At 42.9% G+C, this 27,978-nt stretch overlaps 2 protein-coding genes across 4 annotated transcripts in view; one reads left to right on the forward strand and one right to left on the reverse strand.

Annotated features, from left to right (window-relative positions):
* HDHD5 (haloacid dehalogenase like hydrolase domain containing 5) overlaps positions 1-27,978 on the reverse strand; it is a 197,254-nt gene that overhangs the window by 147,869 nt on the left and 21,407 nt on the right. The window lies entirely within an intron of this gene.
* IL17RA (interleukin 17 receptor A) lies at positions 3,347-27,974 on the forward strand. 3 transcript variants are annotated; one of them, XM_075756808.1, is made up of 14 exons: positions 3,432-3,563; positions 11,797-11,892; positions 13,331-13,355; positions 16,214-16,360; positions 17,199-17,323; positions 18,394-18,520; positions 20,507-20,554; positions 20,650-20,807; positions 22,068-22,145; positions 22,581-22,656; positions 22,741-22,755; positions 23,614-23,715; positions 24,833-24,874; positions 25,485-27,974. In XM_075756808.1, the coding sequence occupies exons 4-14, from the start codon at positions 16,222-16,224 to the stop codon at positions 26,993-26,995; spliced, it is 2,421 nt and encodes an 806-aa protein (XP_075612923.1). In that variant the 5' UTR covers positions 3,432-3,563; positions 11,797-11,892; positions 13,331-13,355; positions 16,214-16,221; the 3' UTR covers positions 26,996-27,974. The 3 variants fall into 3 exon arrangements, with proteins under 3 accessions (XP_075612915.1, XP_075612905.1, XP_075612923.1); XM_075756790.1 differs by lacking the exon at positions 11,797-11,892 and having other exon boundaries at positions 3,348-3,563; XM_075756800.1 differs by lacking the exons at positions 11,797-11,892; positions 22,741-22,755 and having other exon boundaries at positions 3,347-3,563; positions 22,581-22,666; positions 23,609-23,715.

The raw sequence follows: 27,978 nt of genomic DNA on the forward strand, positions 1-27,978 counted from the left end.
CTCTGCTCAGCCTCCAGCAGCTGGTCCAGAAAGGCACAACTCTTCCCCAGGGCTGGTGTCACATCTATGTGGATGGCAGAGATCTCAGGTGGCAGGAGACAATTAGGCAACTTAATCAAGTCCCTTTCTAAAGGGCTAATTGAGAGGAGCAGCACCAATGACTGATGTAATAAGGGAATCTTCATTAGCATTACCAAGGGCTTAGTTAGGCACAATCAGGAGCTCACCTCCACACTCCCATGCTGTTTTTCCACCCCAGGTCACGCAGACAGCCTCCACTCCTACAGCCTGGGCACTCTGCCCAGCCCTTATGTTAGGCCAGGGTTAGCGGCTGCATCCCAGGCCCAGCAGAGCGGGGACAAGCCCAGGCGAGAGCAGGCGTCACTCCACCCAACAACAGATTTTTCTGCCAGTGTTCAAACAGCCCCTTTCCAAAGCATTTACCTGTTCAAGACAGACACACGAACTCAGACGCCATTCGTTAGCCTCATCGTTCAGACAATGAAATACCCATGTTTTTCTGTTGCATTTTGCCCAGCCAGGCAAAATGCGTGTTCTTTCCCAAACAGGCTGTAATGCTTTTAATATTTTAAGCATCCTAAGCTAGTCTGCTCCCATCTCAAGCACCTAGGTAGACTGGCAGCCAATACTACCTAAACATCATCAACTTTATGTTTGCTCATAGAAGTGATTGGTTCAGGCTTATTCAGTCTTGACAGTTTGAATGTGGGAAGATTTCAGAGGAGGCGGAGTGAGATTGTAAATATCTCTGACAAACATTGCTGCATCACACACAAAAAAGAAAGGGAGATATTTTTAAAACTGCCTTAAAAATCAATTCCGAATGATTAAATCTCCCTCCAAATAATTGAAGCTTGGTAGAGCAAGGGATAAGTCGCTTTGGGTGAATTCTGGCAAGAAGTGGTTGGAATCTAGTCGTTTCAGGAGTTAAAGTGTAATTTTGGAGCTGATCTCTCAGTCTGAATTCACATCAGCGCCAATGACTGAGCATTGCAGGATCAAAACTGTTTAAGGTCTGTCTGGGGAGTACTGTATCTGGCCTGCATCTGCATGGTTTGGGTCTGGCCCAGCAAGGTACTGCATACCTGTTTCCCAGTGACTTCAGGGAAGATGGGGTTCCTCAGCACCTCTTAAGTTCAGGCCCTGGAGCACCATTTCCTGCTCTGACCATCAGCTATAAATGTTGATAAATATAAGTGTTTTGCCTTCATTTGAATTGCCCAGAGCTGTAAAATGACCTCTCTCAAGTATAAATCAATCCAGATAGAAACCTCCTCTCCCACTCTTCCGCACACTCCCTGCCTACCCTCCCAGCCCTCCCTTGCACCTCCACCCAAGCCCTTCCCCGTCTCAATTCTTTACCTCCTTCCACAATTTTATATCTAGTTTTCATGAACCCACAGAAATGCTTTTGTAAATAATGCTGTACAGTTTGTAACCGTCATGTAAGCCTGTCATCAGTGCCAGAGTCCGTCTTTCCCTCTCGCACGTTTTAAAATCAACAGAGGAAAAGTTAGAGTGAATGGCCCGCCAGTGAGCTATAGGGCCATCTCTGTGTGGGACAAATGTATATTCCTGTAAGATTGCATTTTTATCTAAGGAATGATGTTATTTTAAAATTGCTAATAAATTTCTAAACAATGTCCAGATTTGTTTAATATTGTAAATGTTATCAGAACTCCTTTGATATTGCTCCCTTCTCTCAACAGAGGCTGAAAAATAAGACAGCTTCCTGCAGCCCCTTATTTCCCATTGCCAGTCCTGCTGCTGTTCATGGGCTCTCTTGTGTATTTAAGGGGCTGCAGAACAGTCTTGGACAGTCACAGCCTGCCCCATCGAACAGTAACTTAGAAAATCCAATTACTCTTTGTACTGTTGTCACTATAGAAATTCTGCCATGTCATGATGTCCAAAGTGTGACTCATGCATAACCACACACTTAACATTTTCTCCACAGGATTCTTTTTTACCAAGTGTATGCATCAAAAAATGAATGCCTGCAGCCTAAAGACAGTGTAATTAGTATATACATAAGCCATGAAGCTAGTGGGACAATAATAAGTAACATACCACGCATTTACTTTTCGATTGAACAAATTTATTCTACTATGGTTATCAAGCAATTACGTTGCAGTGCCAGTATGTCCTGTCACAGCACTATAAATCATAGTGTACTCAGTCCGAGTGCGTTGGTATAAGATCGAGCGAAATAATGTCTAAAGAAAAAAAAAGAATGTTTTTCTTCAATTACGTGTGTATATATATATGTTTTTTCCCTGACTTGCATGCAAATGTCAGAACTGTAGGCTTTGCTGCTACTATTAATTAGTGGTGTCACAAAATGGTAATACCCAGGAGGCGATTAAAACCTGTGGATGTCATCAGCGTGAGGCGTTGGAATGGCAGAACAATCACCAGAAACCTCGCTATCTCCAGGTTCAGACCAACCCTCAGTTAGACATTTGCCACCACAAAACCACATGAATCCACCATGCTTTCAGCTGGCAGTCAAAGCCCAGCAAACGGTTCAGCTTTGCTGAAAAGCTCACTGAGCTTGAAACCCGGCTGAGCTTCTTGGGGCTGGGCTACAGCTTTGTGTGAAAACCACAAGGTGAAACCTATGGTAAAAACAGGGTGAAAGCCGGCTGTGGGTGCGCTGCTGTGTGAAGAACGATGTGAAACGCTGAGTGAAAACCGTGAGACAGCTGAAACGTGGTGACCATCAGGAACGAGTAAAAGGTTTGCACAGCCCCCTATGAATTGGATGCATTTAGAATAGCCCTACAACAGGAAAAACACAGCATACGCCTATAACGCTTTTTATTGAGCGGTTGCAGACCGCTACTGATGTCAGGTTTTAAGGCTCACGGTATTTACCCGAAGCTAGAAGTGCGCACTGGGAAGGATGAGCACGCAGACCTCAAGAACCCCTCCGTTTACTCGTGAAGGCGAAGACAAACCCCGGGTAAAACAAGGTTCAGCTTCTTGGCCCGACCTCTGCTCACAGAGCTGTCTCCAGCAGGGCCGCACATGCCGCCAGAAGTCACTCGGGGCTCACAGCAACCCAAACCGGGGTGGGGAGGCCGCCACCTGCCCCGGGCGCAGGCCCGGGCAGCGCACCGACCACCGGCCCGCAGCTCGCCGCCAGCTCAGCCCAGCCCGGGCCGGGCCGGCCCGCTCCTCACAGCGGCACCCCCAGTCAAAGCGACTGACCCAACGGTTACATGGGGCGGGCGGGCGAACGGACAGACGGACGGGCTCCTGAGGGGGCCGCGGCTCTGGCGCCTTAGCCCCGCCCCCATCGCCTTAGCTCCGCCCCGCAGCGGCGGCCCCTCCTCAGGTGAGGGCCGGCACCGCCCCGCGCCCAGGTCGGAGCCCGGAAGCCCTGAGGCCTTGGCGGTGGCGGCGGGGCCATGGCGGGTGTGGAGCCGGGATTGGGGTGGCTGTCTCTGCTGCTGCTCCTCGTCTTCCCTATCCCGCCCGCCAGCTCGGCCCTGCGGCTGCTGCTGGGCGCCGCGCCGCCCTTTACCTGCTCCCAGCCGGTAAGCGCGGCGGAGTCGGGGGCGCAGGGAACTCGGTGACGCCGGCCGGCGGCGGGGCCGGGCCGGGCCAGGCCAGGCAGGGTGCCGGCGGCGTGCCCATGGTCTCGCAGCGGGCCGGGCCCGGCGGTAGGGCCGGGGAGGGCGGGAGTTTCCCGTTTCCTGCGGTGTCTCGTGCAGCCAACGGCCGCTAACTGCCGTTGTGCCGGGAGGCGGGGGGGTGTCCCACGCGCGGCTGTCTCCGTGCGGCCCGGGGCCGGGACAGGGGCGAGGAGCCGGCGGGCCGCAGCGCCGCAGCCGGGTGGGGGCGACCAGGAAGTTGAGATGAAGGAGCGGCTGTCCCGCCGGAGGGGCTAGCGGGTGCGGGGGTCAGTGTGGTCTCACTCGACCGGGAAAGGGCTTGTCAGGTGCGGGGCCCCCGGCCCGGACCCGTTGCGCTCCTTCTGAGCGGGGAGCAGCAAGGGGCTCTCGGACAAGCGCCCGGCAGCTGCCTCATTCACAGATGTGGCCCCGGTCCGCAGACGGCCCCGGCGGGCAGAGCCTCGGGCAGGGAAGCTCTCCCTCGCGGGGCGAAGCTGGTGGCGAGCGCCGGTCCGAACCGGCGCCTGGAAGCGGCGGAACTGCCCGGGCAGGCAGCGGGGTGGCGGCGCAGGAGGTGACCGCGGACGGGTCCCCTCACCGAGCTCTCACGGCTGACAATGGCTACCCTTGGCCCATCTGAGGTCGGTGGTGTTTACGGTCCTGCTGCTGACCTCATTCTTGTGTCATGCTGCGTTGCTCGGTTAAGGACTGTAACTTGGTTTTTGTACAGTTTAGAGGATACAGTTGTGGTTAATGTGGGCTGTATGTATCAAAACAACTGTACGTAGTGCACAACTGCTTTAGAAACCAGAATTATAAATACCGCAGAATTAGCCTGGCTATGTGATGCCTGCCGGGAAATGCCTGTCACTAACATCTGTGAGGGGCCATAGCTGGGACTGAGATTTGCTAAACTGCCTGAAGTTACTGAGCAGGATGTGAGTCTTTGCTAATAGCTGACGTTGCCTGATGTCCTAAATGTTTTAACCTGTTTCTTGCAGCTGAGGGGTTTTTAGGAGGAAGCAGGGAATCTCTGCTGAAGGAGTAGGCAAACACGTACTATATGTAATTGAAATTTTGAAATGGCAGACTTTGTCTGCCTTTTCTCTCTGTGAAACCAATCGGAGAGGGTATAGATTAAGAGAGATCCAGATGTGGTGTCAGTATAAAAAGTGAACTAACCAACCTCAGCTAACTTTGGCAGCCCCAAGTAGGAACTCCTAGCTGGTGTGTGTGTCTCTCTCTCTGGTGGTTTGTTTTGATTTTGGTTTTTGGGGATTTTTTTTGGTCCAAGGCACATGTAAAGTGTGTAGAAAGAGGAAGAGATCTGCAGCTTCTTTCTGTTAACAATAGTGGTGCATGCATAAATGGGATAATAGGCTGCTATCTTCTAAGCTAGAAAGTTTTGTATGTCGTGGTGCACTCTCAGCAGTCTAGCAAAGACAGCTAGTCAGATGTAGCTATAGACATGTAAACCAAAATATGTCCTTTGGGATGAAAGTTCTGTAATATTTTCCTGTACGTGTTTCCTATCCTTTGTCTGTTCTGTCTCCTTTCTTATATTTGACCTTATACTTACCCCTGTTTTACCTGAATTCTGCTCTGCTACCTTCACTCCTGTTTAAAAATACCCCAAGAAAACAGTCCACTTCTGCAATTTTACTTTAGGCTGGGCATTGTAGAGTTACAAAATGTAAAATCTTAGCAAAGAGGAAAGAGGACATGACAATATTGATTAGGCATCTAACATAACCATGGCTATTGCAAACATTGTTAGTCACGCAGAACTTGAGAATAATACATTATAGAGTTTCTGTGAATCCGCGGGTGCTAGGACTTTAACTGGCTTTGTCTTCCTGGCTGTACCCCCTTTTTTTGTGGACCATAGTGACTCAGTGGGGGGTTCACCAGTACATCACCAGCTTTCACTGAGGAAGTGAGTTGCCTCGCACTCTGGGTGTGCTCATAGATCAGTGAATGTGCAAGCCTGCCACTTTGGCCTTTTGTTTCAATAAGCTGTTTTCTAAAATGTAGAGAGACTTAAGAAAAATGAGTTGGCTTAAGCAATTGTGAAGCTGCTGACATGTATAGGAAAAAGTACCATCAGCTGACAGTTGAAAATGGTTTCCCCATCCCTTTCTGTTGCGGTGTTTTCAGAGGATGATTCAGTAACCCTTCCAATGAGTGACTGTGGTGTGGTTCAAAAGGGAAGCTGTTGCTGAGCAGGGATGGTGAGACCCACTTCCTTTATCTAACCCACTTCACTCACGCTGCTGTTGCTGAGTTTCAGAGTAGGTCAGGGTGAGCAACGGCATTTTTTCCCAGCAAAACTCACATGTGGCAGAGGGTAAGTGTCATATCAGAATGGGTAGATGGCTGCAAATTGCGGAAGTAAGACTAAATGCTCATTAACAGCTCATCTCATTAAAATGCCAACAAATGCACTTAATGGGCCTTATTCACCACCACTCCAAACCTGCTCAGCTGTAAGGCTGAATAGCGCAGCTGCAAATCCAGTTCCTTCTAGTAACTATTATTTGAATGTCATCTGCAGGGAGGTGGGGTTCAAGTTTGTTTGGTTTTTTTTTTCCCATGCACAGGGGAAAACATCCCACAGCTTAAATACCCATCCGTTTGTTCACCATCAAGTGTTTAATCACTGTGTTCCGTCATTGGGCCATAACCGTTTGATGACAGGATGTGCCTCGATGTCCAGGGGAAATGCAGTGTTTATAACCTTGCCATCTTTAAGGGGCTGGATAAGTGTACATGGTTTGGTCTCCGAAATCTATCTTGCTAGCTTGATGGATATTCACTAAAAGTCACTGGAGAAGAATTGATGTAACATCTCTCATGAAGATGAGTTGTGGTGGTGCATGTGAGGAAGACTTTTCCTGGTCCTTCTTTACAAATGTGTTCATTTTGCCTTTACTATTGACCGACTTCTCTCATTCCCCTCTGTGGCATCTTTTTGCTGTGTAGGATGTTACCATAAGCCATAGTCACACTTAGCGCTGCTAAAATATTTCTGGACTTCTTGGCACAAAAAGGATTAGTGATAAAAACTACCAGACTTCAGCATAACAAGAGTTAGTGATCAAAACTACCAAAATATAATAAAGCTTTAATTTTTGTAAAGAAACTTCAACTTTTGAGTTTGGATTTGTTTTTGCTGAGAATTTATATGAAGGCAAGAGAAAAACTTAGAAACTATAGAGAAAAATGCCTAAAAAATCAAAATAATTTTGTAGAAGATGGTTGTTTCCTACCAGCCTTAAACAAAGCATCTTTCAGCAGTTATTCCTGTAACATGTTAATGTCCTATTGATCTCTGCTTTTTTTAACTAAGGAATCAGGAATGGGAAACTGCAGTAAACTTCAAATAGGCCAAGCCTCAGAAGATACATAGAATGGGTCATAGGTGAAAGGCAGATTTTAGAAAGCTGGAACCCTTCCCATTCAGCAGCCACTCTTTAAAGGAAAACTGGACTCTTGCCCAGCTCACAGCAGTTTCTTGCTAGTTAGCACAGCATCCTGCTGGGAAATTTTGGCCTCCTATTAATTCAATTGAATTATTATGACATGGTGCTGTTAGTTTCCCATTTCTTTCAGATTCATATGATTCTCCACGGCATATGGTCTGGTTTTTTATGTCAAAAGCAAGAAAACTCTTGCGAAAAGGAGTGAAAGAAACAGTTGTTTAGCTTTCTGTGAAAATATGGCAAGTGAATGTGAAGAGTCAACTGTGCCTGTCCTCATGTTAGTAGTTTTGGGCATCACCTCACAATCATCTTGTTCTCATACTTACACCTTCTGCATCTGTAGCTTTGCTTGTTGGGCCTGAAGGGCGATAGGAGGCTGGTGAGAAGATAACATCTTGCATTAAGCCCCTTCTTCTATAATAACATGCAGAGCATGTTGCCTGGCTTTGGGCTCCATCTTCAGCTTTTCTGCAGAGGTCTTCAGTTTTGTTCTTTCTCCCCCCGTTTGTCCACTTGCCTGTTGTGTGTGGACTGACACACATCTCAATTCTGTCAACGCTTCTTACGTGCTTCTAGATTTATGTGGGCAAGCTGAAACAATCATCGCTGTAATTTTATTTCTATTGTATCATCTAAATTTGTGCTTGCTCAAGTAGGGAAACTAGGTTAAACGCTTCTGCTGACCGCAGGTTTGTTAATGCACTCTGAATGACCCAATGAATCAGATAAGGTTTTGAGTTGGTTGGACCTTTGCAAGGGAAAACCAGCAAGTATTCCCCCTGGTGCTGAGAAGGTAGCCACTGCAAATCTGGAAGTAGTTGACTTATTTTACTGCAAAACTGACTTATCTTTTTCTTTAATTGCTTGCTGGCTTGTGGATGTAGTTCTCTGGAGTTACAGTTTTTTGGTACAAAAGTGTGCTCTCAGCTACAGCCCAGTCCAGTTCACCTGGGCAGTATCCAAAAAGATGAGGGTTTTCATGGTGACTGCTTTCCAGGTATCTTTTGGGGTTGTTATCTCTCTGCCTGCCTTGTGGCTTTATCTTCTCCTTCTGTTATCTTATGGCAATAGCGAGGACTTCCTGGCTGGGTTAATTGTTCTTCTGGGCATTTTGCACTGTTGAGTCATCCCTGTCATGCTTTGGGGACTGGGAATGGAGTCGACCAACAGTTGAGTTGGTGCAGGCTGCTGTGTGGTGGGAGAATCCTTACCCCCTCTTGTAGTAAACCTGCTAAATTCTTGACTAACTAGCAGCAGCTTAAAACACTCCAATGTAATCAGCTACACATTAAAAAAATGTTACTGCCACAGCAGGTAAACAGGTAGGAAAAATAAACATATGTAGGTTGCCCCTTGAAAATCCTGAGTAGGGTTGGGGAGCGGTGACACCAGAAAAACTATTGTTGTTTGTCCCCGTAGAAACACAGTATTGAAAGGTATGAGAGATCTTAATTGTCAAGTTTTATTTCTGAATCCTCATCAACTGACTGATGGTTCCTGATTAAGCTTTTGTGTTTTTAATGAATGCCAGAAAGGGCACAGCCTCATTGATGCTGGGAACATCATTGTGAACACTTTACCTAGGACAACAGACCTGAAGGAAGAGAGAATCCATTTATCCACTGTGCTGGTTCAATATTCATATCGATCATAAAACAAAAAAGGGGAAATGCAGCACTTCCTCATTTAATCACATCTTATCTGCTAATAAACAGAAACACTAGCACTCAAATAAAAGCAGATGCTGCTCTTCAGGCAAATAATGCCTTATAATTTATAGAAGGGCTTTATCATGATGCAATTTACAATAATTACTGATAACTGCAACAGCACAAGGACAAAATGACTGAATATTAACTGATGGGCTTTAATAGAAGTCATTAAATTACAAACAAAAACCCATGGTTAGTAGCCAATTGGTTTTGTTGCCTGTTATGGGTTCACCACAGCCCCATGCAGCCGTTCGCTCTCTCCTCAGGGATCATCCTCAAGGGGATGGGGAGAGAACGGAAGGGCAAAAGCAAGAAAACTTGTGGATTGAAATACAGTTTAATAGGTAAAGCAAAAGCTTTGTGCACAAGCAAAGCGAAATAAGAAATTGATTTCCATCAGCAGGTAGGTGTTTAGCCATCCCCAAATGCTGTAACTCCACATGTCCCTCCTTCCTCCTTCTTTCCCCCCAGCTTTAATTGCTGAGCACATTGTCATATGGTCTTTGGTCAGGTGGGATCTGCTGTCCTGGCTGTGTCCCCTCGCAAATTCTTGCGCACCTCCAGCCTACCTGCCTCGGAGGAGCAGTGCAAGAAACATTAAAAGGCCTTGATACTGTGTAAGCACTGTTCAGTAGTAACTAAAACATCCTAGTGGTATCAACACTGTTTTGGTCACAAATCCAAAACACAGCACCATACCAGGTGCTGTAAAGAAAATTAACTCCATCCCAGCCAAAACCACTGCATCTATTTATGCAAGGGGCATTGTCAGGCTAAATAATTTCCCTAAAAAGTCTGATGATTAAGCATTTGAAATGTTAGGAGTAATTTTTTTCATAGCTTAACCTGCTTTTCCATACTGGTAGTTACAATTTATATTTTTCTCTTTTAATGTGTGATGGTTTAACCTTGGATGGATGCCGGGTGTCCACCAAGCTGCTCTATCACTCCTGTCTTCAGCAGGACAGGGAGGGGAGAAAAATAAGATGGGGGGGAGGGGGGGGGGGGGGGCGTGTGGAATGACACAGACCAAACTCATGGGTCAAGGTAAAGGCAGTTTAATAAAGTAAAGGCCGTGTGCAGAAGCAAAGCAAAACCAAAAGATTTATTCTCTACTTCTCATCAGCAGGCAATGTCCGGCCACTTTCCGGGAAGCAGGGCTTCAGTATGCACAGCAGTTGCTCTGGAAGACAAATGTAAATAATGAATGCCCCCCACTTCCTCCCCCTTTGCTCTCAACATGTGATTGCTAAGCAGATGTCGTAGGGTATGGAATATCCCTTTGGTCAGTTTGGGTCAGCTGCCCTAGCTGTGTCCCCTCCCAAGATTTTGGTGACGGGGAGAAACATTGGAGAGAGCGCCTTGGTGCTGTGCCAGCACTGCTCAGTAATAGCCAAAACCCTGGTGTGTTATCAACACCTTGCTAGCTACCAATGCACAGCACAGCACTATGAGGACTGTTATAGGGAAAATTAACTCCATCTCAGCCAAACCCAATACACAATGATTGTAGTTTAGCTAGTTTTGGTTTGGTTTAATCAGCATTTGCTTGCTGGGTTTTTTTCCATTATCAAAAGATTTAGGTTGCAGATGCTATGTGAGAGGGTTCCAGGGTGGGAGGGGAAGGAAACCTGATTTGGGAGGTACAAAGTTATAACAGCATTTCTATTAGCTATACTTGTAACCAGTTTTTATTAAGTCTGACAGGATCTAAATACTCAATGGAGGATTTGTCTGCAATAACTAGGTGCAGTATAATTGTGAAAGTACAGCTCAAACTAAATTGGTATTTATATTCAAATTGATCAAGTTGATTCCTCTCATGATGGCGGGTTTGACCTTTGGAGCACAACAAAAATAGTGAAAAGTAGCTCTTACATGTTGTTACACATTGACATTAAGCTCATAGATTTATTTTGCTCTTGGTTATGTTAGAGCCCCTCTGCCCCATGCAGGGCACTGCTACGCAGCTCTTGGCGCCATTTGTCCCAAGAGTCCCATCTAACAAGACCCTGTTCGGGAGTTTCCAGAGTTGTTAGTGCTGCAACCTAGCAGTGAGGTTGGGGATCCCACTGTGAGTTGAAAACTTCAAGAAGATCCAGAGCAGAGATAAGGGAGAAGGCAGGTGGTTTCTGCAGGTGAGCTGGTGACATCTGTGGGACAGGGGAGAAAGGAAGAGAACAGAGTGGGAGAGCGGTGAGGAAAAGTTAAGTGTGTCATTGTTTATCCTCCTTCCCTCCTCATTTATAAAATAAACTTTGATGTGAAAAGTAATCAGAACATTTGTTCTGACTGTGGGATGTTGCCTTAGCCCTAACTTAGGGAACCAAAGATGATTTCATTTTGAAAAATGTAATGTTGCTAGCTGGCTGGTAGGAAAACAACGCTTCACCAAAGTTCAGGTCTCAGGCAGTGTTGCATAGATTTGTGTATATTTAGAAGTTCAGGGTGGCCAATAAGGCAGATTCCTTCCTTTGAACTGATCGAAATGTTTCCTAAATGATAATAAAGTTGGTCAATATTACTCAACTTGGGTATTGCACTGAATCTTTTTCAATTATACCTATATATTGGATACATTTGTAGTACTGCTTATTGGAGTGTGGATGTGTTCCTTGTGAAGGGTGTCTGAAGACTGGATTTATACCTGTGTATTGTTTTGACTTATGTAACAAAAGCCTGGAAGAGATTTTCAGGCTCTTTTTTTTTTTTTTTTATAAGCATGAGGATTTTAATGCCAAATCTGCCTGCTTTCGCTCAAGTTTTGTAGGAACCACATGGTATGTGGGTGTTAATGCCAGAAGTATTTTTTTCCTCACAGTCAGCAGAACTCTGCTCCTGTTTTAAAATCATTTGTTCAGCATAGCTTGTATGATACCAAATTTAACCAATTGTTTATATTTGTATTTCCTTCAAATAATAAAAAGCTTATTAATTGATGTGATGTTTTGTTTTCACTAGGACTTCTTCAAAGGCAGGATGTAGTTCTGACTTATTACAAGTAGACAAAAGCCAGCAGTGAAAGAGCGGTGCCCACCTTCCTCCTCAGGCCTCACGGTTTGTTTCCAGCCTCTCCCGTACAAGCAGGAGCAGAGAGGCAGAAGGGCAGAAGATCTGGTTCACAGCTGATCTCCCTTCCTGCCCTTGAGTCGGTTTCAGGCTGTTGCCAGGTGCCCACATGGTCACACACATGCTGGTGCCAGCACAGGGCAGGCTGCAGTGCTGGGGGGTATGTGAAGGGAGGTTTAGGGTGCCTCTGGCAGTGATGCTGTCTAATGTCAAGTCAGTGTCTGTGAAACTTTAGCTTTCTGTGCCACACTGGAGGGCGTTTGCTACAAAAAAAGGCACAGCTGGGCTTTTTCAAGCACCTGTCCCTAAAAACGGAAATGCAACCTTGGATAGCCATGGCTATACTGCATTAATAAGCTAAGCCCCAAATACACTTGGAGTTGACCTTAACAAGTTGCAGAGGTTAAAAACCCCTCTTTCTTGCCTCCTCCACTGAAATTATATTGTGGCAACAGTGTGGCACTAATATCCACCTTTATATGTCAAGGCATAGGAAACAAGTGAGAGGAGGCCTAGCCCTCAGCTTGATTTACTAAGTGAAAACTTCAGACTTCGTTGTCACTAGGATTTCGATCACATTAACCAAGCAAGCTTACATGCTTTTTCCTGGTGACCATGGGGTATTCCAGTATAAACAAAACATACCTGGGGGAAACCAGGGAGAGCCCACATAGCTTCTGGTTGCTGCTTTATGTTCAGGACATCTTTATCCTTAATGTGAAAGAGTCTAATTCTGATTAATGTTTTTTTCTTTGTGGGTTGCCTCTCAAATATATTTCTAGAAAATAAAATCACCATATCCTACTTTCAAGCCTGGCACTTAGTAAATGTTGTCTTTTCCCTTCCCTACTTTTTACATGACATCAGGAAAAGGACCAGCTGTAGCTGATGTAGCCTTTCTGTTCAGGGGATGCCCTGCAGCAGGCAGGACGGAACCCAGTACTTCAGTGGCAAGCCTAGGTGCAGAGAGCTGGTGTTCCCAGTCAGATGGGCTTAGTCCTCACAAGCGTTACCAGCATGATCACTGCTGGGTAGCAGTAACATAAAGCAACTGTGTTTAAAAAACATATGCAACTACTACTTCAGTCTTTCATGTCACACTGGTTTCTATTTTCACAGTCCTGGATTTTGGAAGGTTTTTACTATCATCTTGCAGTTTTGCCTCTCTTCAATTTCTTTCCGTTATTGCGACTGCTGCTGTCACACATGTGGTTCAGATGTGCACAGGTTTCATGCCCAGTGTTCCTTGGTTTTCTGATTAAAATCTTTGTGCAATGTTTCCTGATAGTTAATTCTTGCAGTTTGTATGCATCGCTATTCACTGAATTGTTTTCTTCCTGCCCCTCTCCTGCCACCAAGCAGAAGCAACTTACTGTCAATCCAGTTTTTATTCCAAGAGTAATATTCTTGTTTCTTTCCCCCACAGGATTTAAACTGCTTCGTAAGAAATAGTAAGTAATTTTTTTTCTTCATTGTGATTTTTCTCATCAGATCATGCTTTTTTTTTTTTTTTAAACTGGGTTCATAGAGCAAACTCTTCCTGCTAGAATCAGAGAGGTGCAAAGTGAAGCACTGCTGTCATACCTTGCTTTGAGAGTTTTCAGTTTGATCCATAATCAGCTCCAGCTGATGGGAAGTTAAGTCTTTTTCAGGATAGTTTGGGGATGGGGTGGGTGGAACACAACCCAACTTGCTTAGTTTCTGTTTAAAGCTAGGATGGTAAATTTTTAAAGAAATGGGAATTTTAAGAGAAGTTTGTCAGTAAATGTTCATTACAAGCTATTATATCTATGGTAGTGCTTGATGAAAAATTAATGTATGAACTAGAATAAAAAAGGGACATAAAGGGTTGCAGCTGAGAGCAATGTTGTAAGTTATTTGGCATAAAGTCCAAGGAATTAATTCGATGATCATAAAGGTATTTTCTAAATGATTCCATGATTCTATGAATTGGAAAAGGAAACTAGAGTTACTGTAAGTCCCACTGAACACATATATTGGACGTACCAGGTGTAAGGGTCAAGTCTTAGCAATGACATGCATCTGAAACACTTTAGTATAATTATAGGTAATGTTCTTAAAAAAAAAAAAAAAGAGAATGTTGTGCATTTGTCCATTTGGTACACGGCAGCGTCCAGACAGCGCTGCAGAACTCCTTGGCCTCTCTTTGCAATTGTTGTTCTGAGCAGGCTCGTTTCTGCTTCAGTGCCCAACCCTGTATCGTAGTGGCACAGGTTTTTTTGTAGCCATGCTTCTTGGCATGCAGGATCAGGGAGATGACTATGCTGAAAATAACCAGATTTTAAACTTTTTTGGCAGGAGAGGGTTTGGGTGGGATCAAATTGGATCATATTTCCCACTGGCAGCCAGCCATTGGAATACAGCTTGACAACACAGCTAAGCCAAACTGCAGCTCCACCATTAAAATGCTGCCTTATTTGAATATTTGGTTTAAATTCTGCCTTATGGTTCTTATGTTTTTCTCCTCTAGGGGAAGGATTTTTTTTTTTTTTTTAGTGCTTAGTACACTCTTTTCTGAAAGGTACTTTAATCTTACCAGGTTTTCTGTAGAGAATTGTCTAATTACTTCCTAAGCTTAAAACTATGCTGTCACAGAAGGGTTAGTGCCCACTTTCCACTATTCTCATCACTGACCCAGCAAAAAAGACCAAAAGTGTACTTTGGGGGGCCTGACTGCGTGTTGTGTAATAGCAAAGCGCTGCGGGAAGGTGCTGCTCCCAGCTGCGTCCCTGCAGTGACCAGCTGAGCGCTCCCACTGCTTCCCCGGCGGAGGGCATGCAGGCTGAGCTGCCTCCTTGAGCTCTGACTGATGAAGTAGCCTGCCAAGGAAATGGGGAAATCTTAGCTTGACGGGTCATTTTTATGAACCAAATCATTACAAAGCCCCATTACTGAACTCGTGCAAGGGAATAAGTGGAAAATGTAGCTAAGGAACAACCTTTCATTAGCAGCTTGGATTTCTGTCAACTGAAACTGGTAGCAAAACATGTTTTGCTCTTGTGTTGTTCAACCTACAGATTTATTCTCTTGCTCTTCGTTGTTCTCTTTTCAATATTACAGTGGTTTAGTGTGGATGCAACAAGCAGCTAAAGAATATCATATCAATCTCTCCAAAGCCCATACCATTGGTTTACCTTTTTTCTTTTTTGATATATTCAGTGATCATGCTAGCCTGTTCATATGATTCAGATTGCATGACACAGCTCACATTCAGTAGTTTTTCTGCTAGTTTTTCAGCAGTGCTGTTATAAATAAATACTGTTATAAATTCTCATTATGTAAATATGGCCTACAATATCTGTGCTTAGATGTGTATTACAGTGTCAAGAAGTGTTTTGTCTGAATGGGTCCAGTATACAAAGTGACTGAGATTTGTTTTAATTGACAGTTCTGCCTTCCCCTCCCCCCAAGTCTGACAATTGTCATATACTCTATCATCAGTTATTTTATATTTACTTCTAGATTGTTGATATTTTTTAGAAAAATGCATAACATCAGGTCTGTGCTCATCCCCACAGAGCTATTTAAAACATTCAAACAGTAATGATTTCCCTTGCAACTCCTCCTTGATTTGTCAGCCTAGTTCTTCCTGTGTTTGTGCTTCACTGATATTCAGCAGAGCTATTTTTTAATATGCTCTAAGTCAAATGTCTTATAAAAGTCTAAGTAGATTATGTCTGTCTAATGCCTGTCGTACCTGATTTCATTTTCTGATGAGATTACAGAACCAGTTTTCCCTAACACTGTATTGACTAACATAAATTATATTTTTCTGTCCAGAGAGCTCATTAATTTAGGAAAGGCATAACAAGCAGTTGTTGGAAGCTAAATTCAGATGTATATTCAAATTAGAAGACTTTTTTAAACATAAAGTAATTAACTATTGGAACAATTTCTGTGGGTATTTGACAAACTTCTTATCATTGGAAGGCTGGAAATTAGTACTAGTCTTCTAACATAAGTCTGTTTCAGCAGCAAGGCGTGGACTTGCTGCAGGAGATATTGAGTAAACTTACTTGACCTGTTTAGCCTAACTACATTGATTGTGATAATTACCGATGGATTTTAAGGAAAAGAGGAAGTTTGTTACTAGAATGAGTGAGTTCAGAAAATTACAGGCAATTTATAAAGTACTTGCATATCGAAAACTGCCTTTCTGAACTGCGAAGCGGCCTGTCACCCAGTTTTGCCCTCTTGAGTAACCCTGACCCAAAGGGCAGACCATAATTGTAATTAAGCAGACCTTCCTCGGCCCCACTCTGAATAGTGCTTTCCATTTGCTGGACAGGTACCTGCATGGAGGCGAGCTGGCTGCAGGTTCCCATGTGGACACCTTCTGCTCCAAGCAGTCTTCATGTCTCTTCTGACGTTTTCCATCAGATGGATGGAAAGCTGCTCCCTGTGCTTCGGATAGAATGGAAAGTGGCGACCGATGGTAAGTGGCGGTTGTTTAATGTGAACATGGAGCAGAGGAATTAAGTGTGATCTAGTAAGGATAGGGAGAAGAATTATTACTAGAAGTTTTTCACTGATCTAGTCGTGAAAGCAGACCTTTGAAATTTGGCAATTTGGCTGCTTCATTTTCCTTTGGGCAATGTTTTTTGATTTTTTTTCTTGATGACTGAATCGCACCTTTGGGTGTGCTGGGTCTTCAGGAGTGTTAAGTGTTTCCACTACTATGGGATAACAACATTTAAAATGGGAAAAGCAGATAAAAATGGAATCAAGTGGCCCACACCTTTACCACAGTAGTGAGGGGAGAAAGGAGGTTTGCACTGCAAGCATTTTTAAGGCATAGTAATGACTGCAACAGTCTTGTGCAGAGGAATTACATCTGTGAACTCCACAAATGAGAATTAATTTGAGAGCGCACAAATAAGTTATGTCCTGTTCTTCCCATTTCGGGTATTCTAGTCCTTGTAACTGAAGTTTTGTATGTGTACACGTGTCTTGATAAAGGAATAATTGTCTCATTGCTGGAGCCTAAATGAATACCAGTAAGTCAAGTTTTCTCACTCTCCAAATATCTTTGTTTGTATATGATGTTTCTCTTGCATGCTCTTGTCCGTGGTTTTGCATTGATTCAAGAGAGACTTAAACAAATTCATTTCTTCCTTCTGCAGGGCCTGTGTCTGAGGGCTGTGTAGAGTTATTATCTCAGTATAGCTATAATAGTTTAGAAGCAAGTGTGACTCAGGTAATGCAGTCATTTTGCAACCTCTGCACGTGCAGATGACAGGAAAAGACATCTCTCTCTTTCCCTGTGCCTGCAGCTAGCATCCAGTATCTCCGAGGGGCCGAGCTGGCTGTGATGCAAGTGAACAGCAATCAACAGATCTGTGCCCAGTTTGACTTTCAGAACAACTTGCCACTTCAGGTCCGTCCAGATGGAGGCCGGGTGAGTGCAAAGGGCTCTAAACTACTTTTTTTTTCTAGTGTATGGGTTTGTTTCTGTTTGCACTATCATACAGCAAGGCTATTTATTAAAAAGTACAGCCTGGTTAGAAGAGTTGATGAAATAATCAAGACATTGGGCTTGAGACCTCCTGTCGTTTCCAGTTTGTTTTACACTTGTGTGTACCTGTGTACAAGCTGCTTGTGTCCTTTGGTTTCTCTTTCACTCTTCCCATCCTTCAGGTTTTAAGAATTGTTGCTCTCAGTGCCTAGCACATGTCAACATTCTGGATGTTCCTTAAAGTAAATAATTGTAGGAATTTAGCATTCTGCTTGACAGCATAACATATATAGCCTTTTTAACCCTTCCTTTTACTTCCACTTCTTTCTTGTCCTCTCTTGCTGTGGAGGGAAGCACCAACCTTGGGGGTGGTCCTTCAGCTTACACTCAGTCTAGGAAACTCATCAGAAAAATGCTGAGCATCCACAGCTCCCTTTATGAACAATAGGAATCTGGAGTTTTTTGCTTAGCACACAGAATTTGGCCATAGTTAGTTTACTGTCTGGAGCCAGTGCCTCTCCCAGAATTTGCACAGCATTGCTGTTGTGGAAAACAGTCCAGATTTAAGAAAATATGTAGGGAATGGCCAGGTACAGAACTGTATATGTATAAGTGCAATTCTAAATACCTAGCACTTGCACAGCACTGCAAGATTCATATTAGACTAAAATGTCAGTCTCAAAAATGCCTATTTTAGCCTAATCTCCTTTCAGTTCAGGATGAAATTTAGCGGTAACTCCAACAGAGTTTTTTGGCATAAGACTGTTGTACCAGCTCAAAGATCCCAAGAAATAACTGTATTTTTATCATTCCAAACAGAAGATTTTGGGATGGACCAATGGACTGATACATTTAATACACTTGAGTTCCATATTTTTATAGTCAAGCTTCAGAAAAAGGATCATATGGCATGAGGGAACACAGTGGAACAGGGCCAAGTCAGCTGTTGGTTTCCGTGCCTTTATAGAACAACATTCTTGTTTTAAGACCTTGTGAATGTGTTTCGTTTTCAGTGGAATTTCACTTTTGACCGTTTTGAAGTGGAACCTGGCCAGACTTACCAGGTGACTGTCTACCACCTGCCCAAACTAGGTGTACATGGAGACTACAATTGCAAGTCTACATCTCTCTCAGTGCCTGGTAAGAGATGCTCTAGTTCTCTTAGGCCTTGAGCTTAGGACTGTGATGGTTTGTGGACCTGTGAGTTGGGATTTTTCCAGACAGATCCATGAACTGTTAGCAAGTTTGGCAGTAGGGCAGCAGTAATATAAAAGCCTGTTGTCCTTTCTGAATATTGCTATGTTGCTGTTTACAAAGTCCATGGTGCTAGCCTTATCCACAATACCCTTGTGGTATATATATCCAAAATGCATGTATCATTTGTGCTACAAGTCACCATCCTTGTTTCTGGGATCCTGTGTCCAGAAGTTTGTCAAATCTCTGCTTGGAATAAGGTGCATGTGGAGGGACTAGCCTGTGAAGGACAGACCCTTTGATTCTGGTTGACTGTAGTTCCTACATGGAAGATACTGCTATAAAAATGTTTATATCCTCTCTAGAAAGCTGGACAAAGCCACGGACTTTGGCCTTTGCTTGTCAAGAATTCTGCTATAGCTATTGCTAAAGAGAAATTCATAGTTAAACCTGAAAACTAGTATAAGTGCCCCTCTGAGGGGCTGTTTTGAAAGTAAGTTACATCTCCTGGATTTTGTTGTTGAAATGTTCATCAGTGGAGCTGACACAAAGGTATTTAATCTACATGAATGGGGCTGTAGAGTAATCCTTCATGCTGTCTGCAGCCTATCACTGCTGCTTTTACTTAATTTGAAATCTTTTGAAGTTGCCCCTCTGCTTGAGGAAGCTGGAAGTACAGGCCAGAATTTGCAAATCGGAAGGATTAAAGTTTGGCTTCTATTAAATCTTAGATATGTGAAGTTTGATTTCAGAGGCACAGTTGGGCATAATTTACCAAGACACTTGATAGAGCTGAGTGTCTGACTCTTTCTTGTGCGTGTGAAAATTCTTATAACTAAAAAGAATTTTTGTTGTTGTCCCTGAAGATGCTAAGCATCTGCAGTGCCCTCTGGCTGCACTGACTAGTTTATAAATATTTGGCACTCAATACAGAGCTTGAAAACTAGTTCATAATTTTCTTAACTTACTTAGAGTTGTCAGCATGACTTTGTAGTTATAAAATGGCAAAGTTTGTGGTGTGTCAGTCAATGTGAGCTGGAAAAGGAGAGGGGTCACTTGGTTTTCAGCCCTCTTATCCTTTCTTATACCTGGTCACTGTAAGAACTTCATGGCTTTTATCCTCCACTGTTCTTAACAAACCTAATGCATTGTGTCAAGTTCAGCAGTTGCAGGAAGCTTTGCTGATGAGCGCTTACATGTGAATTATAGGAGCACTGTAACTTTTCCAACTTCGAAAGTTGGAAATTTAAGATAGGCAATATTTTATTTCAACTCTTTAAGCAGTGATTTGATCCTTTTCCTTTGTCCAAACCCTAGAGAAGAGGCGTAGTTTAGGCTGAGACTTGTAAATCCCACAGTGCTAAATGTTGAATATGTAACTCTGGATTTGACTCTGGCCCTGCTCTTTGGGTCTTTCTTCAATCTGCTACATGAAGCAAATAGAACTGTAAATGTGGAGGAGTGTTTTGGAATCAAGAAAGATTCTAGCCTCCCAGTTTTCCTGGGGCAGAATGCTGTTGGAGGAATCTATCGCTGTGGTGCACTCAAGGTCCAGAGATCAATATGAAGTTTTAATTCCACTATGACCCTCTCTGTACAAGTCTTACATTAGCAGAGGTTGTCAAATGTTACTGTTTATAATAAGTATTGTATGTTTTCAGTCTTTTCTTATTAATTATCTCTGTTCTGGGGGAAAAAACCACACCAATTTAAAAAAAAAACCAACACCCCACCGTAACATCAGTGGAGGGGCTAGTTTATATACTGGAAACCAATACTACTCTGCTGCAGAATTTTGCTACCACTTTGGAACAAAGGTCTCTGCTCATCAAGGAGGGCTTGATTAAGTGTCTGGCTTCTGGTAAGAAAATGAGTGGTTTTCCTAAATGGAAATACAATGTTTCTGACTAGTACTGATGGTCTTTCTTGCAGACTGCAAGGACTCTCTGATGAAAAGAACCATCCCATGTATAAAGACAGGTAAATTTTTTTCTGTTTGAGTCATGTAGACATGGGTGCTCTGTTGAAATATTTCTGACTGTTGAGAAACATGGGAATATCTGTACTACTTCCAGGCAGCTTGTGGGAGCCCAGGATCCAAGGTAAAAGTCTAGATGATACAACTCTGCTTGTGAGCTTTAACCCATGGATGGAGTCAGCCCGATACCAAATTCATGTGGCCAGTTTCCTGAATGAGAAGAAGTGTAAAATGATCACACGTGATTTCACTGAGGTAATTACCTTCCTAAACAATACCCTCTGTGGTAGTTTAGACAAACATTTCTTTAACAGTTGCTAAAGGAGGACTTGGAGCCATGATGCAGGAGATGTAACAAATGCACTTGAACAGCAATTTTCAGGGAATTATCTTCACAGATTTTTAGTTGCCTTTGGAAAGAGGAACACTATTTCAGGAATTTGATGGGTAAAAGATCAAAAAGAGATTTTATAATGCATGGAGCAGTCTGTAAGCATCTGCAAAGAAAACAGAAATTTGATATTTGATTATCTGGGCTTTATTACCTTTGTCAAGCCAGTGTCTGGGGGATGAGACTAAACAAATCAACAAAAACTGAGATGCAGAGTTTCAGTAAATCATTAAAGTAGTTTATCAAATGTGATGGCAGGCGGGGGTGTTAATTACATTTTTTTTAGATCAAGAATTGAATGGCTTTGTGACAGATATTTCAATCAAACTGAGAATCAATTCCTGTAGATCTTGCAGCCTGTGTTGAGAAGCTCAAAGATCCAGAGTGTCTTCTGATGTAAGAAATGTTTCCCTTCAGGCAACTGAGGGAGGAGAAATGCTGAATATTTGATACCAGTCCCCACCCTTCCTTGGGGGAGGGCAGATATATTGGCATTGTTTGTTTGATCTTTCCATTCCTTCCACCCTTAAAAACCTTTGTACTGCATGCACTGATATGTATTAAGTTATTACTGTATTTCCCTGGTAGATGGGGAATATACCTCATTTTGGAGTATGTATCTGTTAATCATTGTAAAGAATATATTTAGATTATTATTATATTGATTACATACAGCAGGTAACCAGGGCAATTTATTTTTCTGTTTTAGTGTTAGAAGCAGCAGTGTTGACAGCTGTTGTTAATTAAATGAGGAAGCTTGTCAATGTTTACACATTAAATAACTGAAGACATTTACATTGTTAAGAGACTGTAAGTTTAAATTAGCACATTTGAAATCATACAAGGGTCATCCTTAATTGCTTCCTGTTACCTGTGTAACCTTAGTCTGCTGTCTTAATTGTATTACCATTGTATTACCACAGGACACCTGCAGCGATGGTGGCCAGACCACTTATCCATTTTGTTCTCTGTGGGCTTCTTGTTCCAAAAAAAAAAAAAAAAAAAAAAAAAATAAATTCTGCTTCTTTGGACCATTCCATATTCTCATGTCAACTCCTTTTCTTTTTTTCCTGCTTTCATTCCATTTTAGTTCTTCTCTTATAACTTGCATCTGATTTCTGCAGGGTGGACTACAACAGCAAGTGAATGTCACAATAAAAATAGAGAAGAGCATAAGAGCTTGCTGCAGCTACAGAGTACAGGTAGGATCTCACTTGTCCCTGTGTCCTTTCTTCACCAAGGCAGCAATGAGCAGCTTAGGAATGTTACAGGGTTTTGCACAGCATTGTGTTCTGAGATTTGCTAACCCCTCGTTACCTGTATCGGGGAAATAATGATTATGGCTAAAAGAACAACTTTTTTATATAGGCATTCACTGTAGACAGCTACTTTTCCTTAGTTACAGAGTTGCCCAGTCACAGACTATGGAGTGGGAATGGCAGGTGTGCAACCTCAGGAGCTTGCTGCTGTCTTAATGTATAGTGTAGGAATTCTTGATTAATCTTGTTTTCTGAAGTGAAATGGGAATTCTGTGGCCCTGTGCTAAAATACGGGGAGTGTTGAGGCAGGGGGAAAGTAAAGTGGGGAACAAAATTGCTTTTAGTAACTCCTGTTTTCTGAATTTATTTCAACTGCAGATTCAGCCATTCTTTGCAAACTGTGGCACAGACTGTCTGAGACACTCTGCTTTCATCCCATGTTCACCAGCTCCAAGTGAGAACTGCTTTTCTGTAAACTAGATTCCCATTGTCTTACAGATAAGAGCTGAATTTTTAATGTAACTCTTGTCTTTTGCAGGTACAGACCCATCAGGTAAGAAGTTCTTCCAATACCCTGAAACTTTTTTTGCTCTTCTTTTCCTGCCATATAGAATAACAAATTATCTTCCCTGGGAGTGACCCAATGGGCAGGAAATGTCCCCTTGTAACATTGAATTCAGAACGAATTGTGTTAAGAGTTACTTCACCATGATTTAACAAGGCAAGTATTTGTATGCAGCGTGAACCTTAAAGAGCAATTTTTTTAGAGATACTTCACTTGCATAAAATTCTTCAAGAAACAGTTTTGACAAGAAGAGTCTTAATATAAAATACTTTCTGTCACTTTGCTCAGTGTTAAAAAATTTGCATAATATAAAACAGCTTTTGGAGAGAATAGCTTGCATATATTCATTTTTATGAATGTCAAGATAAATCATGTGCATAATGATTTGACATCTCTTTTTTTGGCTGCAACAACACCTCTAAGGAGCTAGTTTGCCCAAGATTTAAAAAGAAAAAAAACACCTGTAGACTGAAAAAAATACATCACCCACAATGGTGATTTTTTTTTTTCCCAAGATAGATTACATGAACAGGCAGGACATGGGCAACATGCCTGTCAAAGCTGGATAAACACTGCTATTTAGAGAAAGGTTGTTGATCTGTGTTGTCAGTGTGCTGCACATACGGTTTTTTGTGGAGCAAGTTTATGGTATAGAGCATCATGAAAGCAGGAATTCATTTTGAGAAGTGACTGTGGTATGTTGTAAGGGGGAAGTGCTGGACTGCCTGTGGTTTTGGGCAGAGCCAAGCTCCTTCTCTGTTGGCCCCTGCTGCTCAAGAAACCTCTGTTCTTTGGTGAAACTCTATTTGTGTAAAGCAATGTCTGAGCACTATTTTTGTACTGCAGGTGATATGATTATATGGCTTTATTGGTGTATCACTGGCATCTGTGTGTTACTGGTGGGATCAATCATAGCAGGTGTGATTTGTATGACCAAAAAACGAGCAGGTAAGACTCATACCAGCTAGGAAGAAAAGATTCAATGCTAAAAACTGTATTTTTCCTACTTCTGTACCTGTTCCTATTGCTGTTTTCTTCCTTGCTGTTCTGATGTCTTGCCACTGAGATAATGCCTATGTAACCACCTTCTTCTGTTTCACATCATAGGACTTGTAACATTCTAATACCATCCACCTAGTTAAGCAAAGCCTTCCACAGATTATGCTGTCTGATACTCCATTTTCATAGCGCTTCAGAGATTGTGAGGGGGGGAAAAAGTAACTCTGTAGTTCAACCTTTTGTTTCCTGCAGATTGCTACAGATATCTTTTTCCATTTATTTTTCTCTTGCATTGCATATGAGTTTTGCAGGACAGAAGCTTCCCGTTTGTCCAGACTGTAGTCTTTCTCCTGTCCCCCAAGTTTCTACAAAATTCATTTTTATACTATTTTGAGCTTAAATAATGTTTTTCAATTAAGATAGAAGAAAAAAAACAGGACACAGAGATTGACATTGAGCGGGCTGGAAAATTGGGTACTTAAGGACCAATTCCTTGTCTTTTGTGTTGCAACCATGAGGCAGTTATCAAAGGGAAACTGTGCAACTCACTGGGGTTTTTGGTGGGGTGGTTGTTTGGTTTTTTTTTTGCTTGAGAGGAATAATTGGAAGTCTTTTGGAAAAATTCTTAACATTAAACTTATACATAAGATGTAGCTAGTGATGTTTTAGTTGCCTCTTCAGAGAAGCCCCTTAAGAAAAAGCTATCTTTGAAAAAGCTGTCTTTAAAAAAGTCTCTTCTCCTTAAGGAGGGGTAGCAGAACAATTGAGGGTTCTGTACTTCTTGAGACTGGTCAGATCTGGGGACGATAGAGAAAATTGGTTTTGAGTGCATTTCCTCTCATCTCAGAGGAAAAATGTAGCAAAGTACATAGTGAAATTGGCTGTAGAAGAGTCTTTATTCATTTAATATATTTTTTTATTAGGCTTTTCCCTCCCCATGGTTTTATCCCTGCACAGTTAAAAGATTACTTTTTGTTGAACCTAATCTTTGGAAGGTGTTGTCATTTCAAGGGTTTAATCTTATTTTGTGTTTTTAGAACTGATAGTGACTTTCTCTCTCTTCCAGGATACTGGCGAGGGAAACGCAACCACAATGATTTGCAAACTGGTAAGATGTCCTGCCTGTGTTTTATCAAGCATGTGTAATGCATTCTGAAAGTCTCACACAGTTGTCAAGAAGGGCCTCTCGTAGGCTCTACTATTCTGTAGGTGCTTCTCAAAACCAAAAGGTAGCCTTAGGATCTTCCTGTTTAGCTAAAATAAACTTTGTATGTGGAATTTGGAATGCCGTATTTGCCAGATGGGAGATAATTGTTTTGTGAAGTGGTGAGGCTTTTGACCCAGCTGAGGCCATACTGGCAAAAGAATCTTTGCTAATCACCTAAACCATAGAAATAGGAGATTGTTCTGGGGTGGGTGTACTCAGCTCTCCAGCAGAGAATACAGCTACATTTGCAAGCCTCTTGAAGCTGGTGTATTACTTTTGTGTGGTGAAATTCCATGAACTATCCAGGCATTATTATAAATCACAGCTCCACTGTCTGGACTTTTGTCTTAAATTTCTGCACTGAGATGTTGTCTGCGTATGTTGCCAAAATAGCTTCAAAACTGGTAGCTGCTAGAACTTTTTGTTAATATTCTCCAATGTTGATTGCGGCTGGCTTGCACCATTACAACTTCAGGAATGTGGCTGGGACAAATATTTTTCTGTCTTTCAGCAACACCATATACTGACCTTCCTCTGCCACCCTTGAAGCCCCGAAAGGTTTGGATTGTGTACTCCGCTGATCACCTGCTGTATGTGGATGTGGTGCTGAAGTTTGCAGAGTTTCTGATGACAGTCTGTGGCACTGCGGTAGCCTTAGATCTGCTAGAAGATCATCAGATCTCAGAGTTAGGGCCGTTACCCTGGCTTACTCGACAGAAGAAGGAAATGGAAGACCTGTCTTCAAAGATCATCATCTTATGTTCCCGGGGCACCCAGGCCAAATGGCAGGCCATGCTTGGGAGTGAGCCTGTGCGTCTCAAGCAAGATCAGCAAAAGCCAATGGGAGACCTGTTCACCCCAGCCTTGAATTTGATCCTGCCAGATTTCAAGAAGCCAGCCTGTTTTGGAATGTATATAGTCTGCTATTTTGAGGGCATAAGTAGCGAGAGAGATATACCTGATCTGTTCAACGTCACATCCAGGTACCAACTGATGGACAAGTTTGAGGATATTTATTTTCGGATTCAGGACTTGGAGAAGTTTGAACCTGGGCGCATCCATCGAATCCGGGAAATCACCGCTGAAAATTACATTGATACCCCTAGTGGGAGGAAATTGAAAGAGGCAGTACAAAAGTTCAAGAACTGGCAGACGGAGCATCCAGACTGGTTTGAGAGTGAAACCATCTGCTTGGATAATGATGAAGAGTTGCAGTCCCTAAACAGAGAGAGCCAGATGGATTCATTGCTAAGTGAACCAGGTGGAATTGTGAAACACCAGCTGTACCTACGGGAGCCTGACCCGAACTGCTGTTATGTCATCAATCTCCACATGCATGAAGGTGAAAGTAGAGGCTGTAAACTGCAACCTCAACTTAATCTGTGTGGGGATCTGACTTCTCAGACTGTGGTCCTTCCTATGGATGAGGCTCCTCTAGTTCAGGTAGTGGAGCCAGTCTCTTCCATGGAAGATAGAAATATACTTGGTCATCATGTGCTGAGTAATGAGGACTATATGGAAGGAGTTCCTCTTCTGGAGATGAGCTTTCCAATGAGGAATAACGTCATCCTCCACAATGACTCTGAGATTTCAGCAATAGATGACCAGAGTCCTGCAAACGTCTCAGGTGAACTGAGACACCATCTGAATGGACTCATGTACTCTCTTTATCAGCAGAGCGTCATTCCGTCAGAGCCATCTCTCTGCCAAGAGGAGGCTGACAGGCAACACCAGTTGGTCTTTGATGACCAATGCAAAGACCAAAGACAGTCAGTGCAGTCAGACCAGGGCTACATCTCTAGATGTTCTCCTCTGCCTCCTGATGACCTTGTGGAGGAGGAGGAGGAAGAAGAGAAGGATGATCAGGAAAAACAGATGGTCTGCCATGAACTCTCTCCAGAGGTCTTGAACAGTCTAAAGAGCCTCCAGCAGCAGCTGCTTTTCCAGGACATTCAACGGAGCTCTGACTGGAGCTATCCAGCTGAGGTGATGGATGCTGGCCAGTCTTTGGAGGACAGTTAGGCTCTGTCTGGGACCTGTTCCATGTAAAATACAGGGATGGAAGGTGGTACCATGCACAGTGCTGAAACCGCATTTCCAACACCAATCTTGTCCTTGTGTTATAAATGACTTACTGGTGCTTGAAAACCAGTAATAGGAGGAAGGAGGAAAAAGGGATAATGGACCAAAAAATGGGATTCAGGCTGCTTATGCAATTATAAGAAGAATCTGGGGCTGAATACAGAATTACTGAATCAGGGGAATCTGGTGTATTCTGTAATGCACTGCTGCAGTGCTGTTTGCTTCTGGACATCTTAGCACCAGGAAGACTTGAACTGAAGGTGTAGAAAGTGACACACAGTTGCAGAAATGAAAGACTATTTTGGAGGGGAGGGGAAAGTGTAACTTCAGATGCTGTTTTAGAGTGGAGATTATAACCATGTTAGGGGAGGCTGAGCTAAAATGAGCATAAGATGCACTTATGTGGGTATAAACTCAAGCACATGTAGTTCAGGTTAAACATTGTTAAATGCTTAACAGACTAAGGGGTTCGTCTTCCAGGAGCAGTGATGGTAACTATATAAATTCCAATATTTTTAAAAGATTGGGCTTGATGCACTAGAAAAAATTGTTCCCTGCGAGTGATTGCGTGTTGGCCCGTGTAGCACTGACTGGGTAGCGGGCTAGTCGAGGCTGGCGTTTACCCTATTTGTTATCAGGGTTTCTGTAGTCCAGCTCACCGGATAACAGCTTGTAAGATGTAGATACATCCAGGCCTTTCTCCTTTGTTCAGACAAGCTTGTCATCTTCCTGTCCTTCTAAGTTTACTTGTCAAAAAAATCTTAAGATAATTTTATTTCAGCTTTTTTAAAAATCTGTTATCTCAGAAGATAATCTGTTCTTTTGACTTGCTACCAATGTTGTATTATGTATGTTTTATAATTTTATGTGTTTAAAACTTGTAGTTTGTTCCTTAAATTAAAAAACAAGAATACTTTTTGAAT

Source organism: Balearica regulorum, chromosome 1, assembly GCF_011004875.1.
Source record: "Balearica regulorum gibbericeps isolate bBalReg1 chromosome 1, bBalReg1.pri, whole genome shotgun sequence".
NCBI classification, from domain to species: Eukaryota; Metazoa; Chordata; class Aves; order Gruiformes; family Gruidae; genus Balearica; species Balearica regulorum.